We start from the raw sequence: 16,758 nt of genomic DNA, 5'->3' as shown, positions 1-16,758 counted from the left end.
TGGGACGATCGCTGTGTGACTGTACTGCCTCGGTATGTACATGCTCACAGGTGTACCCTCTGTGAGGATTAGGGACAAAGCCAGCACTGGTGGTGTTATGCAGCTTTAAAAAAGCCTGTCAGAGGATTAATGAATTCTGGCTCGTGGCTTCTTCCTGTTCATTTTAGTAAGCAGAGTCGTGTTTAATATCCTAACAAAGACTTTAGCATGGGAAAAAAAAATAGATGGCCTGGAGCAGCTGCACTCCTTAAAGCTATGAATTCTGACATGGGAATGTATCCAAATAGACTTTCACTGCCAGTGGCTGTGTTTGTCCTAGGTGTTTCATTTTTAATGAAAAGCGTGCTGTCTCTGCTGGTCAGGGGAGATATGTAACTGGTGTCATGAGGTGGGTGAAGCTGGGGGGGTGGGGGAAGGTGCTTTTCTGGTTTTGCTGGGCAGTCTTGTCAGCGTGTGTCTGGTTTTCTCTTTCAGGGAGTTTCAAGGCAGCTGATAGTGGGAAGATACTCAAACGCTTCTCAGAGAATGAAAAGGAGTGTTTTGAGCGACTGATGAAAGACCCGCTCCGCGCCTGCGTCCCTTGCTTCCATGGTGTGGTGGAGAGAGATGGAGAGAGCTACATTCAGCTGGATGACTTGCTTACTGATTTTGAAGGGCCTTCTGTGATGGACTGCAAGATGGGGATCAGGTGAGGTCCCTGAAAGAAAAAGTGCTTTCTAACCCAAATGCATTTGAAGGAAGTGGGTGAAGGGATGTGGTTATGCTCTGTCTGGAGGAGTTTGGTAACATTTTTGGAGCCTTGGGTTTCAGTGCAGACAACACTTTGCACAACCTGAGGAGGGTATCTCCTAGTGTTCCCTGATGGTACATGGATTTTGGAAACTAACTCATCTGCGGCCTGAAAAGCTTTCCACAAGACGTTTTCAGGGGCGATTTAAGACAAAGTTTCTCTGCAGTGGCCTGATAATACATGGGGAAAATAATTACACGGTTCATTCATTGCCAGTTCATTTAACCTTTGTGTATGCAATGATTCAAAACTCAAACACAAAGAGTAAAACCCCCATCTCCAAATGTGAATGACTGAATAGCACTGTGAAAGCTCATTTCCAATGCTTGAATGAGTCTTCACTGGTATTGATCTTTTCTGTAAACAAAAGGGTTGGCCATCTGCTCACGACTGACCTGTGTTTTTTCCCTGCTCTGACATCTCTACAATGCTGCCACCTTGTTCACTTTTCTTTTCCTTCTCCTGGCTGTGATGAAGAGAAAAAACTCAAAAAAACCTAAGCATAACAGATAAGGGATCTGCTGACAGTCTGGAGTAACAGTACAGAGAAGTATGAACTGTCATAGTGATTCTTTGCGTGCCAGCTCAGATGCTCAGGAGTTATTGTCATACATGAGCTATTCAGCTTACAGGAGTGCAAACAAGCCTTTTCAAAGAATGCAGAATCTTAAATCAGAGTAGTAATGCGTAGCACTGGTATGCGCAGAGTAAAGAGGAGAAGGATTTGCAGCAGTGCACATTTTATTCGAGTAGATGACGTTCTGGTAATGACTGACAGCATCTCCTAACCACCACCCTGGGTGTTACACTGGGATGTTGAAAGTACGCTCCAGGCACCTGACAAAGTGCAACCTTTAGAAGACCCCTGGAATGTAGGGAACATAGATAGTGCCTTTCTAATGGTTACCAGTTTAACAGGTTGAGTGATAACAGCAAAATAAGGAAGGTTTGTCACCCTTCACCTTCCTGTTCTTAGTTACCTCTTCTGTTTTGGAACTCCTCAGATAATCTGCTTTACTCTTTTTTGCTATATGAAAAGCGATTCTGTCTTTCACTGTGATGCATTAGGTAAAACCTTAACTGCTTTCTGAAGCCTAAAAAAATCACATGTGATTGATGTTAGGGTGTTTTTTTGAGGAGAGAGAAGACAGGAAGGCTTCAGCAGCTCTGTTTGCTTTTGATTTCATTGTAAGTCCCCTGGAAGGACAGTTTCTGTTTCATGGCACAGTCGGAATTCAGCTTTCTCCCATTCTGTAAGCAGGAGTTATTGGTAACATATAATAGTAAGTAAAGGTATAGTTAGAACAAGAAGAGAATGACACAATTCCCATGGCCTACACAGTCATTTTTCTCTATTCTTAACTTCCCCATATGCACAGCTGAAGGAATGATAACACTTACTTGGTTGCCATTTCTTGAGGCCAGTTTGTAAGTTGTAGAAAGAAATATTTGGAGAGTCCTTACAGTTCTGTTGGGGTGTGATGTTTTTGCAGGACATACCTGGAGGAAGAGCTGACTAAGGCCCGTGAGAAACCAAAGCTGCGTAAAGACATGTACAAGAAAATGATTGAAGTGGATCCTCTTGCTCCCACAGCTGAAGAGAATGCTCAGCATGCTGTCACCAAACCCCGATACATGCAGTGGAGGGAAACCATCAGCTCTAGTGCCAACCTGGGCTTCAGGATTGAAGGGATTAAGGTAATAGTTTCACTTCTGCCTGTTCTTGGAGACCAAACTTTGATTTGTTGATCAATCAAAAACCCGGTGTGCATCAGTAGCCAGGTCTTCCAGAGGATTATGTGAAAATGCACTAATTGAAAACACAGACTTTAGTGTATTGTGGCTTTAAAACACTCATTGTAATTATAACAGAGTAGTGTCAATGAAGTTAAGGATCAAGTACACATCAGCTGTACTTGATTCAACCACAGGAACATTGCAGGAAGGACTCAGGCAAGTACACAGTATAGATAGAATGAGAATGAGACTGTTATAAAGAACTTAGAACTGAAGAAATAACCACCCCCCCATGAAATTACTTTTTTATCCAGGAACTCTACATATTTATTGCAAGTGAGTCACAGTAAAGTGTTTTTGTTCCAGTTATGTTTATTTGCAAGGCATGTTAAAATCATTAGCTTAGATAGTCTTGGGATCAAGGAAGCCCCTTTGCCTTTTAAGTACATGATGGTATCTGGTGTAGATGGAGCTGGAGAAAAGCCAAAACAACCAAAAATAAAACTTCTCCTTCAACAAAGTCCATCTCCTGTTCATGATGGATAAGTTTGTTCCCTTATACCATTCCTAGGATATACCTTATAGCCACAGAAGAACCTTGGCAATTTTCTTTCCTACCTATTAATTCTTTGTATTTGTTGCGCTCTGTAGCAATGTCAGGTACCTACCTGGAAGCCCATAGGACCTACTGTCAGCATATCAGCCATCTGGCTCAGTCACTTGCATGTGAACACTTGTTGGATCCAGAAGTGAACTTCCTGCTTGTGTAGGCCTGTCACAGCTAGCCTGGGGTAAGGATAATGCTGTACTTGTAGCAGGATAGGGCACAGGGAAGGCTGCCCAACCCACCCACATGCTACCTGCAGCCCATGATGGGACAGCTATGAAGTTAGCGTGGGTTGCCCTGTGTGATTTCAGGATGTTCCTGGAGCATGAATGTTTAATGTGGGTATGTTAGTCCATTTAAATTATAATCTACATTAGTTTTGCTTCCATTTAATAGTTCAAACACACAGGAAGAAGAAAGGGATTAAAGAAGGTGATGCTGATGAGCAGAGGATCTTTAAACACCCCTTTCTTCTCTGCTTCTCTGTGTTGTCTTCTCCCTTCCTTATTCACAGATTCTCCTGTTGTGATACAGGAACTAGGGTTTCCATATCATGCTGTGCTGGCCCCCAGTACGCTGCACCACCCACTCCTTACTGTTAGATACAGGCATCCTCATGCAGGAACTGTCTGGGTGGCAGATGATCTGGCTCCAATCCAGCCAAGGCACTTCTTTCATTACCCTTTAGCCACCTAATGATGTTATCCAGATACCTGTTTTATTCCTATACTATTTAGGGCTTTTGATGCTCTGTGTAATGGCATCAGAAACCCAGATGATCTTGAGACCTTTTATATATGTTCTTAGAAAGATAGTTGGTCAGTGTGGAAGATGTACAGGTTTATGCTGAGTCCTGGAGAGTGACTGAGCTAAGGGAGCACAGGGAAGCTCCAATAAAACCTCCTGGCTTGTTCTTGGTGAGTCAGTTGATTATCACAGGTGGGTAGGAACAGTGTGTTCCATAGACTGCATGGTGTTTTCCTGTGTTGAGACAAAGCTGTAACTATGCAAAGCAGGACACACATACTTAATCCTTGATCAAGCATAAGGAATGGCTTGGAGTACTGCAGAACATTACCTTCTCCTCTGTCTCCCTGTGCTGTTACAAGGGATGCAGGTATTATTCTCTTATTTGTTTACATGGACAAATGGTGACAGAAAGTGAGTTGCTGAAGTAATGCAGCTGGTCAGTACTCCCTGCACTGTTTCACTGTAGCTGAACTGTACGTCCAGTTCTGTTTATTTGCAGAAAAGCGAAGCCATGCAGAGATCCCAGTTTTGAGAGGAGAGCCTATAAGGATCAGTGGTGCCAGCTAGTGGTTGATGGGGAAAAAGGGTTTGTTCTCCTTGAGTGCGCTGGGAACTCCTGCAGGATACTGAGCAGATTTGTTGGGTTTGGTCATTCAGAAATATTCCTGCCCTGTGGCTGCTGGAGTAGGAAGTGGAAGTAAAGAAAATGAAATCATAGAAGCCCTCCTGTGAAGTGGCTGCCAATAAATGAGATCTGATTCACTCTATGCAAGCCTTCTTCATCAGCGCGGTACCTTTTCTCTTTAGGCTGATTCATTGCTTTGCCTTGCCTTGCTTCCATGTCTCTGAAATCAAGTCAGGTTCATATATGGGATTTTATACTTTTACCAAAAATAGTTTGAACCATTAGGTTTCCTTACAGCTGGCACCTGAGATTTGGCCTCTTGTGCTTGCAGGTTCAGAATGCAGGTTTCCTCTCTAGAAGGGGCTGACTGAAGGTGACAGACATTGACAAGGTCACAAACATTGTCTCTATGCCACTAAGCTAATAGACACTAAGCTAATATCTGCAGAACAGATATGCATGAGAACCAGGAGTTCTGGCTTTCCAATCTGTCACTGAATCTCTGTACAGTTTGGGAAATTAAGTCTTCCTTTGGTACCATTCCTTCAACTGTAGATCAGGGATATCCATTTTCCCAGGAGAACATCAGAATTGACTCATAAATCTTTGTGAACCTATGTAAGTCACGACCTTAACCCAGAGCCTGTAAGGGAAGTCTGCAGAGGAATCTGAGCAAGACCATAGAGGTTAAGATAGGTAGGACTATAGGTATAGGTAGGCTGCCAAAGCTGCCCTCCTGCTAGCTATGTCACTGTCACATCTAATGAGAAGTGCTGCAAGCATCCCACTGTCTGCACCGTGTAGCAGCCCGCTCTGCTGTGCAGGAACGTCTTTGGAGGCCTTGGCAAAGGTGTGTCTTCAAAGAGCGAGTCAGGCAAGAGCCTCCTGGGGATCGGGTACATCCAGAGCTGTTGCAAGGACCTGGTACGGAATACAAAGGTTGATGCCATTCAGAATCTGGATGTTGTTTACAGCAGTAGACAGGCAGCAGTTGTGTTTCCTGCCAACCACTGCAAAGGAAGGAAATCATAAAAGCGCTTCTAAACAACAGGGAAGCAAGCAGCCAGTCTGTCCAGACATAAAAGGATCAAAAGGGAACACACAGCAGCTATTCCAGACTGTGCTCTGGTATTTGAGGCTCAGGGAGAAATGATTTTCTCAGACAACCTTACTCAAGAGGTAATAGGCATCAGACCAAGTTCCAAATTTCTATGTGCTGTTGAGCATTATCATACCTCAGATCAGATGGCTCCCAACTTTCACTGCCTACCTGCTGAACTTCCCTTGCATAACTTGCACATCTCATCAGGCTGACATGCCACACTTGTATCTGGCCCACAGCCTTGGAATAAAACTCTGTTTATTCTGCTGCTAGAAAGTCTGGTAGGTGGGAGGCTGTTCTGCATGGCTTTGCCATTCAGTCAGTTCATTCCCTTGCATGATAAATCTGCAAATTTAGCATGCTTGGATTTTTTTGGGGTATATACTAGGAGTTGAGCTCTGCTGTGGAGTAAATAGTCTTTCACCTGCTGAGACTGGAGCTGAATTGAACCAGTGCTGGTGCAGTCACTTCTAACACGTAGGAGGGAACACATTTGCATGACCTGTTGATTTACTCTTACAATGAAAATAAGAGATGTCATTGGACTGATACAGTAGGAGGAATACAGTTTGATAATCTTGCAGGCTCTTTGTGGATACAGGCTATCAGCTGCGGTACTTGCTGTATTTTACATGTGTGTCCTAAAAGCTTGTATTTGTGTCTCTTTAATCACCGGGGATGTTCTTGGGGAAATGCATATTCATGTAGTCTGTGTTGACAGCTCTTATTTACTTGTAGCTCCACAAGCACAAACTGGTCACTGCTAGTATGGAAAAAGACTGGTTTTTCAGTAGCAGGGTGCTTTGTACTGAGCCTTACTGCTAGTACAAATACACTCTGAATTTCTCCAGGACCCGCGTGGATAAGAGCAAGCCTGCACTGTCCTTTGGCAAAGCTCTCACACGTGTGCTTTGTCACTGCTAGCACTGCAAATCCCAAGTTGTCCCTGTCTGCAGCTAGCTTTCTGTTCTGTGACTTCTGGGTCACATTCATGTGCAAAGGTATATTGGGAATTGAGTCTTAACCATGATTCTTTGATTTCCCTATTGAAAAACAAAACCAGAAAAAAACCCCAACACCCAAACAGAAAGGACTGGTAAAACTGGGCTTGAAAATGTCCCGTTGCATCCCCAGCTGGGGTTTGACTGTACCAAGTGAGATGAGAGGACAACCAAGGAGGTCACTGTGGTTTTCCCCATTGAACTTTGCACTGCTCTTACTGACACGTGAGGAAACCCTTCTGCAGGCTGGTAATAGCATGATTTGGTTTTTAACTGCACTCAACAGGAAATGAATTGCCATTTAAAGCTGGCCAATCAGCTCGTGTGGCTTTTCTCCTCCACTTCTTGCTTGGTTTTATCTGCTCTCTTCCTGTGCAACTACTCACTTTGATGTGGTTAGCAAGAGCTGAGCTGTTGATGGTTCAGGAGGATCGACTGATGAGGGGAATGATACGTGTGTAGTAGAAATCATCTCTGTCTTTGTGTGGTTTTGTGCAGAAGGCGGATGGAACATGTAACACAAACTTCAAAACTACGAAGACACAGGAGCAAGTTCTCCAGGTTTTTGTGGAATTCATTGAGGGCAACACAACTATTCTGGTGAGTCTGAACTCTTCATGTTCACTGTTCTTTGACCCAATGAACTTGCTTCAGGGCCATGTTTCCTCTGGTACAAGAAAATGAATTAAACTACCAAGGAAGAAAGTGGTTTTGACTTCCAGTCCCTCTAAGCAGGTGGAGTGGACATGGGAACTTGGTGGGCTGTGAGAAGCAGTTGGCTGAGACCAATTCTGTCAGCCCTTGCCAGGAGTTCACCCCAAGCTCCTCATGCTGGAAAAAGATCAGTCAAGCTAACTTATGGCTTGCCATCAGTTAGATGGTATTAGATGAGTCTTAGATGCATCAGAGGGATGATGATGTCTACGCAAGGATTGTGTTGGCAGGGAGGAAAATTCATGATTTGGGAATTCAGTCTGGAGAGGATGAAACCAAAGCATGGGGGCAGGAAGTGAGATTGGTGGCTGGCTGGGCTCCTATGTGAGAGACTTGCCTTGAAGAGCGATTCCTGTGTGCTACTTCACAAGGAGCGCAGCAGGCATATGGTAGATGGCATAATGTGTCTCTTGTCTTTGGAACTTCAAAGGAGCCCACAGTGCTTTGCTGCAATGTAGAAGCTATGATGAAGGCATGTCAGCCCTGCAGGAGGAGCATGCATTAAAAATGTACACTAGAGCTTTATGCATTAGGCCTTGTTTTTTTATTTATTCCTCCCTCCCTCCCCTGGTTGGGGCTCCTCTTTGTAACACCATTTCATTCTCTTTTCACTGTGGAGAATGCAAAGATTTCAAGTGTTTGGGACTATTTTCTCTTTTTTTATTAAAGATTGGGGAAAGAAAGGATGCAGAAAATGTCACTGCATCCAGAGCAAGAGAGGTGAGTGTGCTCCATGTAACACGTACAGCAGAGGAACTCCAGCCTGTTCATTCACTATGAAAGCGTCTTAAAGTGTATTTTCAGATTAACTTTGAATGAAGTTACTCTGTTTGCAAGAGCCAATATAATGAAGAGCTCATGTTATTTTTAGGCTAGAGGTCCTTCAAAACAACAAGTTCATCATTTCAATCTTTACTTAAATGTTTATGGGTTGTTTTTTTTTTTTTGCCTTCTTTTCCTCCAGAACAAATACCTCAAGCGTCTGCAGGAAATTCATATCATTCTTGAATCCTCAGACTTCTTCAAGCGACATGAGGTAAGAAGTGGGTGTAACACTATGGAGGTGAATTGCTGCTTTGTTTGGTCATTCAGATGTACTTCAGAGTACAGCTGTGTTACTAGAAAGGAGTTTGTAGTAGAAGACAACTAATGTATGTTAACAGCACAGATACCACAAAGACTCCATCACAATGATACAGAAGATTTAAACCAGTTGAGGGATGATGTAAATCCTTACATCTTTATAGAATCCCAGTCCTTATAGCTCTGGGCCACTGCAGGTAACAGTTCATTAGTATCAGTTTCCTGTGGTTTCTCTGATCTTGATGTGTTCTAGTGGGAATCTTTACAGGGGAATAGTAATATGGAAGCTTGCCTTTGGTACAGTAGCATTCAGTTGGTGTTTGACAATGCTTTATTAGTTATACTGGGTTTATGTTGAAATACTGTATGATGAGTCTGCTCTGTATCTTCTGCTTATATGCTTTGCTATGAAAAAGACCTTACTAGCATTGTACATTCTGCTTGTTATAGCTCAAGATTTTGAGATCAGACATTTTATTTTACCTTGTTGATTTCCTCTTGTCACTAATGGCAATTTTGTTCACCGTGGGCCATGGTCTGTCTTTGAAAGTAGACACTGGATATTGCTGAATAGCTCAAATAGAGACCTACTGCCAGCTGAGCTGGAGAATTGCTTTTCTTTCCATTGTCTGCTGGGTCCCTTTCCTTATCTACACATCACTGATTGATATGGTTATGCAAATGGAGCATGTAAATTGTCAGTGTGTAAATGAAGCACAAAAGTCTGTTGGGTCACAGATTAGAAGGTCATCTGAGGAGGTAATTTTCTTAGTGGGAAGTGTTAAGTGATGAGGAAGAGTTACAGATGTGTTCTCAACCACATCATTTCAATCTGTCTTCCAGGTCGTTGGAAGTTCACTACTTTTTGTACATGATGGCAGTGGGAATGCCAATGTGTGGCTGATTGATTTTGGAAAGACCACCCTTCTCCCTGATGGGCAGACACTGGATCACAGGATCCCCTGGGAAGAAGGCAACAGGGAGGATGGGTACTTGTTGGGGTTGGACAATTTGATTGGCATCTTGGAAAGCATTACTGAGAGATGAGTTGAGAATGACACAAAACTTGCAGGGCTTCTCTGTGACTTTCTGCTTTACTGGATCACTCAGTCTGAAGGAAACCTTTAACTCCCTCCAAACTCCCGAGGTCATCAGTGCAGAGGGAGCTGCTTCCAGAACCCAGCAGCTGGTGACCAAAATGACTTTGCATCGGCCCTCTATGAACCTGAATAACTCCAGATTGGTTTGCATTGCACCAGCCTAACTTCAGACTGGTCCTCAGAGAATGAAGATCTCCATGCTCAGGAATCTCTCCAGCATGAGTCAAGAGGTCTGTATGGTAAACCAGAATGATTCTGTTTTCTGGCAAACCAATGGGACTCCAGATTTTGCCTCTTAGTGAACCAGAGCAAGTGCTTGGAGATTCAGGGTAGGAATAACAGTTTTTCAGGGAACTGCGTAGTTTTGAAACCAGCAAAAGTTGGGGTTGTTTTTTTTCCCTCTGATTCCAAGCCTCCTTTCTCCTGTGTACACTATAGGTTGGACCAACAACTTCTGTATTGTGTTACAGTGTGCACAAGGTGGAAATGGGTGATAATCACAAGAAACCTGGAGCAAAGGGAGACAGCAGTTTGTAGTGCCTGCATGTGACTTCTGTGTCTATTCCTCCTCCTCCCTACCCTAGCCTCTATTCACTTCAACCCGGGAACAGCCTTTGCTTTCTATGTAGCCTCTCAGGAGATTACAGATACTTTAGGGAGAGAACAGCAGCCTATTGTCTCCACAAACATTTGACTTTGAGGCTGGGTGAGCTGTTGGAAAAGTTCCTAGCTTGGCAGATTTGGCCTCTTGCAGCTGAACTGCAGCTCTGAAAATCAGTAGTGGCTCTCACACACAGCCCAGGGATCTAAGGGCTTTTTCCAAGGCTTGTTTATTTCTAGAGATAAACCCCTTATACCCATGCACATACAAGCATGCACTGGTAGCCAGCAACCGATGTGGTCTTTTAAGATCATGGTTTGACTGTCTCCTACTGCGTGTGACTTCTTAGCCATATAATATGATGCTTCCAGTTAATTGTATAGACTGGCACACTGATCATCTTTCTGTGTTCACAGTGCTACACTAACGATGAGAGAATTCCCAGGCATCCTTCCTCCCAGGTATCAGCTGTTAACTCAGGGCAGTTTCGGGGAAGGAATGTCAATGTATCACATCCCCTAGTCCCCATCTGGAACTGCGGAGCCATCTGTGGTTCATCCTTCTTTTGCTGTGGCCTGAGCACAACCACAGAAGATTCACAGCATTAAAGTCAAGAAAGTGATTTTTTTTTTTTTTTAGTGGCTTCACATACCTGCTCTGATGGTTGCCTCTGATCACTTAAACAGTTCTTTAAATGCTAGCAGTAAAATACTATCAGTAGTCACATGTTCACTTGCATTCCAGGTTTTAACATTAATAACATGATGGTGCAGTTTTCAAACTGAGGACACAACTTGTATTACTTGATTCTTAATCCCCTTTCAACAGCTGGTAATGCACACTGATCAGAAACTGCTGCCTTTTGCTGGGGTCCTCTGCTCAGGAGAGATTCTGAGAACTTTAGGATATATGAAGGTGACCCCATGCTTTGGGAAATGGCTATTTCAATACTAATTGTGATCATGAGTAAAAAAATAGACTGTAGAGTCCAGATCTGGAATGAAATCTGTATCTACAGCATTTATAATTAGAATTTAAGAGTCTACAATAATTTCTAAAGGGAGTTTCTGTAGATAACACACTACTGTACTAAGACATCAGTCATATTTAATGACTTTTTCATCGCCTCTAAACAAAACAGCAGTATTAAAAATTCAAGCTCAGTTGTGACTTGAAAGTTAAATGGCAGAGAGTGGGTATTCTGTAGGAAGTAATGACATGGAAACATTTCATCCTACCCCAGCAGTTGTTTGAAACTGGTAATCATTGCAGTTCACTGCAAATTCAGACTTCTCTGGCCTCCCAGAGTCCCTCTCAGTTTTGTTTTCGTGACAGTAAGTTAACGAATTTTCCACTTAGATATTTCAGAGGATTTACACATTTTTTATATGACAGAGAGCACAGACGTTGTCATTGCAGAAGCCTCTGAAGTTTTGAACTGCTATGAGATGAAAAACTAAGCTGTGGTGAATTTCATACAATTGAAGTCTTCCTCCTTTCCTGCAGCTGACAGGTAAACGTGTTAGCAGTGCTTAAGCAGGAAGTAACTAGGCCTCCCAGGGGAGGACTTTAGTACCAATGCCTTTTCTATGAGACTGCAATTGCAGCAGTCCTACCATAATGAAAATAAGACATTAGAAAAGTTAGAAATGAGCCTGTTCAGGTGATAGCATTCAGTAGTGGTTTGCCTGATTGATTGATTGATCTTCAGAGTTAAATTTGTTTCAGAAGAATTAAACTTCTTCTGTTACCACACAAGTGACTCTTTGCACCAGTGTAACTTATTTTCTAGAGGGGAGATTTGGAGGGTACAAATTGATGCTCAAGAGTCAGTTGAGAATTTGAGATACACTTCTCCTTTAGAACTGGACAGTCACTCTAGAAGTGTGGGTACCAGTAGCTTCAAAACACCCAACTGCTGCTAGCAGCTGATGGTTTGCAGTGTGTGATCTTCGGAAACATGGAGAATGATCCATTCCTCTGCAGTAGCTGAACAGGTCGGGGGGGGGGGGGGAGAAAACTTCTGCTATAGCAGACCCTGGTCAAGAAATAGTTCTAGCAAATTAGTTTAGAAATGGCCCTTTGGCTTGCTAAGGGATTAGAAGAGAAGAAGCCACAATCTGCTGCTGCTGTTACGGGAAAGGAGAAAAGGAGGCAGCTTTTCACTATCAAACTGCACGTGTGGGACTGGAACTGAGCACTGGAGCTCTAAGGGACTGGAGGCTATGAGCTCATGAGCAAACTACCACAGGGTGAGTTGGGTACCTGGATTCACACTGGATGGCCCCAAGTGCCTGTCTGTGCACACTCACTTGCTGGTGTGAGGAAGCGGTATGGCCTCCTTCCACTGTGGAGTACATTGCCTTTGAATAAGCTTGTATTTACCAGAGGGTCAGTACCATGCCTTTGCACAGGCATGTAACACAGAAGAGCTGATGCATGATAAAAAGGGTATTTGTTCACATACAGGTCCAGCATGAAGTTCTCTAATGCTTCCACTGAGATTCTGCTCCACTGTGGGAACACTGAGAGCTTGTGTATTTCACAGCACAGTAAGGTATGCTGGCCCAGAGCACTTCGGTGCTGCACAGCTAACTTCTGGCACCAAGGTCTTTAAACTCACTAGTTAGATGCAGCAATTCTTGCTGCTGTAGCTGCTGCATTCCTATGTGAATCCAGCAGTAGGACTTACTTCTCTCCCTCAGCTTTGTCAGTGACTTGTTTTATTGGCCTTGGACAACTAGGCCTCAGTTTTGTTCCCATTTTACAGATGGGAATAGTACCTACTTACCTCACAGGACCGGTGTGAGGCTGTCCTTCATTATTGCTTGCAAGATGCTGTGAGATTCATTTGGAGGAAGGTGCAATATAGAAAGAAATGCACAACGAGATACATCAGCTAAGTTTAAAAAGGATGGGTGTTGGGGCCCCACAAGGGTAGAAATTTGGATGAAATTTAACCAAAGTGGTAAAAATTAAATGACATCCCTGTTAAATTTGCACAGGGGGAGAAATTTGCTTAACATCTGATCCAGTTCCTACTAGAGGGAAAGGTTTCAATGAGAGCTGGACCAAACCCTTAAGTATTTGGAGGGCTCTTGCTAATTTTTTTATTGCTGTTATTATTTGTTGTTTTTAAGGTACTGAGATCAAATGGCCTGTATCATCCACATGCATCCCTTCTGAACACTACAATGCAATGCTGACCGTGGTCACTTTTGACATTGACTGTATTGGTTGAGTTTTTGTTACTCTGAAGTGTGTAAACTACTAAATAAACGAGACTGAAGGAAAAAAAGGCATCCACTGTGGTTTGGTCACAGGACAGTAGTATCTTTTCTTCGAGAACTTCCTTAGGGAAGGAACAATGACTATTTATTTTGGTGTTTCTTGTACTTTTAGTCTTTAGCATCTAATATTTCTTGAAACAAAACTGGTTCTAACACATGTAGAAGCTTGGTTCAAAACCAATGTAGGTACATTTGCTTTAGAACCCACTCTACACAAAGCTGGACAGCTTCCTTTGGAGTAAGCTCTGTCTCAAAAATCTCAGTTCACAGCCTGCAGTATATCAAGACATCATGCATCAGCAGGCACTTGCCAGACTCATAGCAGTCACCAGTTCCATGGTGTAGTTTTTGGTGGCAGCAGGGAAGAAGCAGTTAACCCTGCAGGACTGGCAGCACTTCTGAGCAAGGGAGGGTGCCTTCTTACCTGTGTATGAAGAGTACTTAGCAGAGAGGGGAAACAAACAGCCACCATGAGTGTCTCTTTATTTTGTGTTGCAAATATAGAAGTATACACTTGTCCAGCTTTCAATTGCATAGAAGCAGGCATGCCATCTACTTATGTACAGTAGTCACCCAGACAGGCATGTTGGTGAGAAGTGCTGCCATGGTCAGAGGTAATGACAAATCGGAACCAGTTCAACTAAATGAAGAAGTCATGAGATGAGAAGATGTTAGGGATGTCGTGCCTAAGATGTCATTTCCTGGAAATGGCAGGAACTTGGAGGGCTGATGAAGAGAAAGCATGACTGTGTCTACAGGATCAGCTCTCACATTGCTCTGCTGCTCGAGGCTCTGAGGAGTGTGGTCTCTGGCTGACACAGCAATGGAGCTGCAGCTCCTAGCAGTAGCGTTTTCTTCTCTTTCAGGTAAGTAGGGGGTGGGTATTGGAGGTGGAATAAGTTACACTTGCAAAAGCCCATAACTATTCCATTAGACTTGCAAAGCTTTCTCAGTACATGCCTGCCCTCTTGCAACTCAGGGGGGAGTTTACTGCAGGAAAGGGGTTGGTATGAGGAGGAGACCTTAAATCTGTGCACTTAAAAGTTGTTTCTTTAAAGGGCAAATGAAGATACAAACGTAAGTTGAGGAGAGAAAAGGCAACAGATCAGAAGCAAGAATATCAATGGGTGTGAAAGACAAATTGAAAGTTGTAGTATTATGTCATCATTTGTTATTTAGTCCCTTCTTTAAAGTGTAGGTATGAGCTTGTATGAAGCCACATAAATGCTGAGTCCAGAAAAAAACCAAAACAAGTCTATACACATGATCTAAAACCAAGCTGGTAACATGTTAAAAGGCAGACCACCCATCAGGAAGAGCAATCTGTAGTAATCCTATAAATGGCTGGTTCTGCAGTGGGGAAGTGTTGGAAGACTTCACATGGATTACAGATAATCCCAGATATCCCACTTGTGGTATTCTGGTAGGAAACAAAATCAGGTTTCACCTTTCAGCTGCCAAAAAAAATCTAATTTTGACAGTATGGGTTCAACACATTGATTATGCACTGAAAATGTCTTCTTGGAACACAGCTTCAAGTCATATTTTGAAATAGTAGCGATTGAGCACTGGGAAATTGTGGCTGCATGAACAGCAAGTCTCGGTCTCAGAACTGAGGGTTGTCATTTTGATTGTTATTTTAGGTAATACGGTTTGGGCAGCATGGAGCATTCAGCATCACAACAGGAGCAATACTGGCATTATTTCACAGTATCACAGGATGCTAGAGATTGGAAGGGACCTCAAAAGATCATCTAGTCCAATTCTCCTGCCGGAGCAGGAACACCTAGATAATGTTACACAGGAATGTGTCCAGGCGGGTTTTGAATGTCTCCAGGGAAGGAGACTCCACAACCTCCCTGGGCAGCCTGTTCCAGTGTTCTGTCACCCTCACTGAGAAGTTTCTTCTCCAGTTTAAGTGGAACCTCTTTGTACCCATTACCCCTTGTCCTATCATTGTTTGCCACTGAGTAGAGCCTGGCTCCATCCTCGTGACACTCCCCCTTTATATATTTATATACACTTATAAGGTCACCCCTCAGTCTCCTCCAAACTATAGAGACCCAGCTCCCTCAGTCTTTCCTCATAAGGGAGATGCTCCACTCCCTTAATCATCTTCGTTGCCCTGCGCTGGACTCTCTCCAGCAGGTCCCTGTCCTTCTTGAACTGAGGGGCCCAGAACTGGACACAATATTCCAGATGGGGTCTCACCAGGGCAGAGTAGCGGAGAAGGAGAACCTCTCTCGACCTACTAACCACTGCCCTTCTAATACACCCCAGGATGCCATTGGCCTTCTTAGCCACAAGGGCACAGTGTTGGCTCATGGTCATCCTGTCACCCACTAGGACCCCCAGGTCCCTCTCCCCTACACTGCTCTCTAACAGGTCGTTCCCCAACCTATACTGGAACCTGGGGTTGTTCCTGCCCAGATGCAGGACTCTACACTTGCCCTTGTTGAATTTCATCAAGTTACTCCCTGCCCAACTCTCCAGCCTGTCCAGGTCTCGCTGGATGGCAGCACAGCCTTCTGGCGTGTCAGCCACTCCTCCCAGCTTAGTGTCATCAGCAAACTTGCTGATAGTACACTCAATTCCCTCATCTAAATCATTGATGAATATATTAAATAATACCGGTCCCAGTACTGACCCTTGAGGCACTCCACTAGTTACAGGCCTCCAACTAGACTCAGCCCCATAGACTACAACTCTCTGGCTTCTCTCCTTCAGCCAGTTCACAGTCCACCTCACTACCTGATCATCCAGTCCACACTTCCTCAATTTAGCTGTGAGGATGCTGTGGGAGACTGTGTCAAATGCTTTGCTGAGGTCAAGGTAGACCACATCCACCGCTCTGCCATCATCCATCCACCGTGTTATTTCCTCATAAAAGGCTAAGAGATTGGTCAAACATGATTTCCCCCTGGTGAAGCCATGTTGACTGCCCCTCATAACCCTCTTATCCTTGATATGCCTTAAGATGGCACCAAGGATAAGGTGTTCCATCACTTTCCCAGGGATGGAGGTGAGGCTGACCGGTCTATAGTTACCCGGGTCCTCCTTCTTGCCCTTTTTGAAGACTGGAGTGACATTTGCTTTCCTCCAGTCCTCAGGCACCTCTCCCATTTCCCAAGACTTGGTAAAGATGATGGAGAGTGGTCTAGCAATGACTTCCGCCAGTTCCCTCAGCACCCGCGGGTGCATCCCATCTGGACCCATGGATTTATGGATGTCCGGATTGCTCAACTGGTCTCTAACCCATTCCTCATCGACTAAGGCAAACCGCTCCGTCGACCTGACTTCATCTAAGGTCTCAGGGGTACAGGGCTCTTCAGGACTGCCTGCAGCAGAGTAGACAGAG

General features: G+C 43.9%; 1 protein-coding gene across 1 annotated transcript in view; it reads left to right on the top strand.

Annotated features, from left to right (window-relative positions):
* The window catches only part of ITPKA (inositol-trisphosphate 3-kinase A), a 37,142-nt gene extending 26,683 nt beyond the window's left edge, over positions 1 to 10,459 (top strand). The window contains exons 3-7 of the mRNA XM_057403981.1: positions 475 to 688; positions 2,284 to 2,488; positions 7,111 to 7,212; positions 8,291 to 8,362; positions 9,253 to 10,459. Of these exons, the coding sequence (XP_057259964.1) occupies positions 475 to 688; positions 2,284 to 2,488; positions 7,111 to 7,212; positions 8,291 to 8,362; positions 9,253 to 9,456 (797 nt within the window). The 3' untranslated portion in view covers positions 9,457 to 10,459. The remainder of the gene's footprint in view (positions 1 to 474; positions 689 to 2,283; positions 2,489 to 7,110; positions 7,213 to 8,290; positions 8,363 to 9,252) is intronic.
* The last annotated feature ends 6,299 nt before the right edge of the window (positions 10,460 to 16,758 follow it).

The sequence above is a fragment of the Pezoporus wallicus genome, unplaced genomic scaffold (assembly GCF_028554395.1).
Source record: "Pezoporus wallicus isolate ANWC-B61680 ecotype Strahan unplaced genomic scaffold, APGP_CSIRO_Pwel_v1 contig_8673, whole genome shotgun sequence".
Classification (NCBI taxonomy): domain Eukaryota; kingdom Metazoa; phylum Chordata; class Aves; order Psittaciformes; family Psittacidae; genus Pezoporus; species Pezoporus wallicus.
Note: the sequence above shows the minus strand (reverse complement) of the source record. Positions and strands in the feature narration are given on the sequence as shown.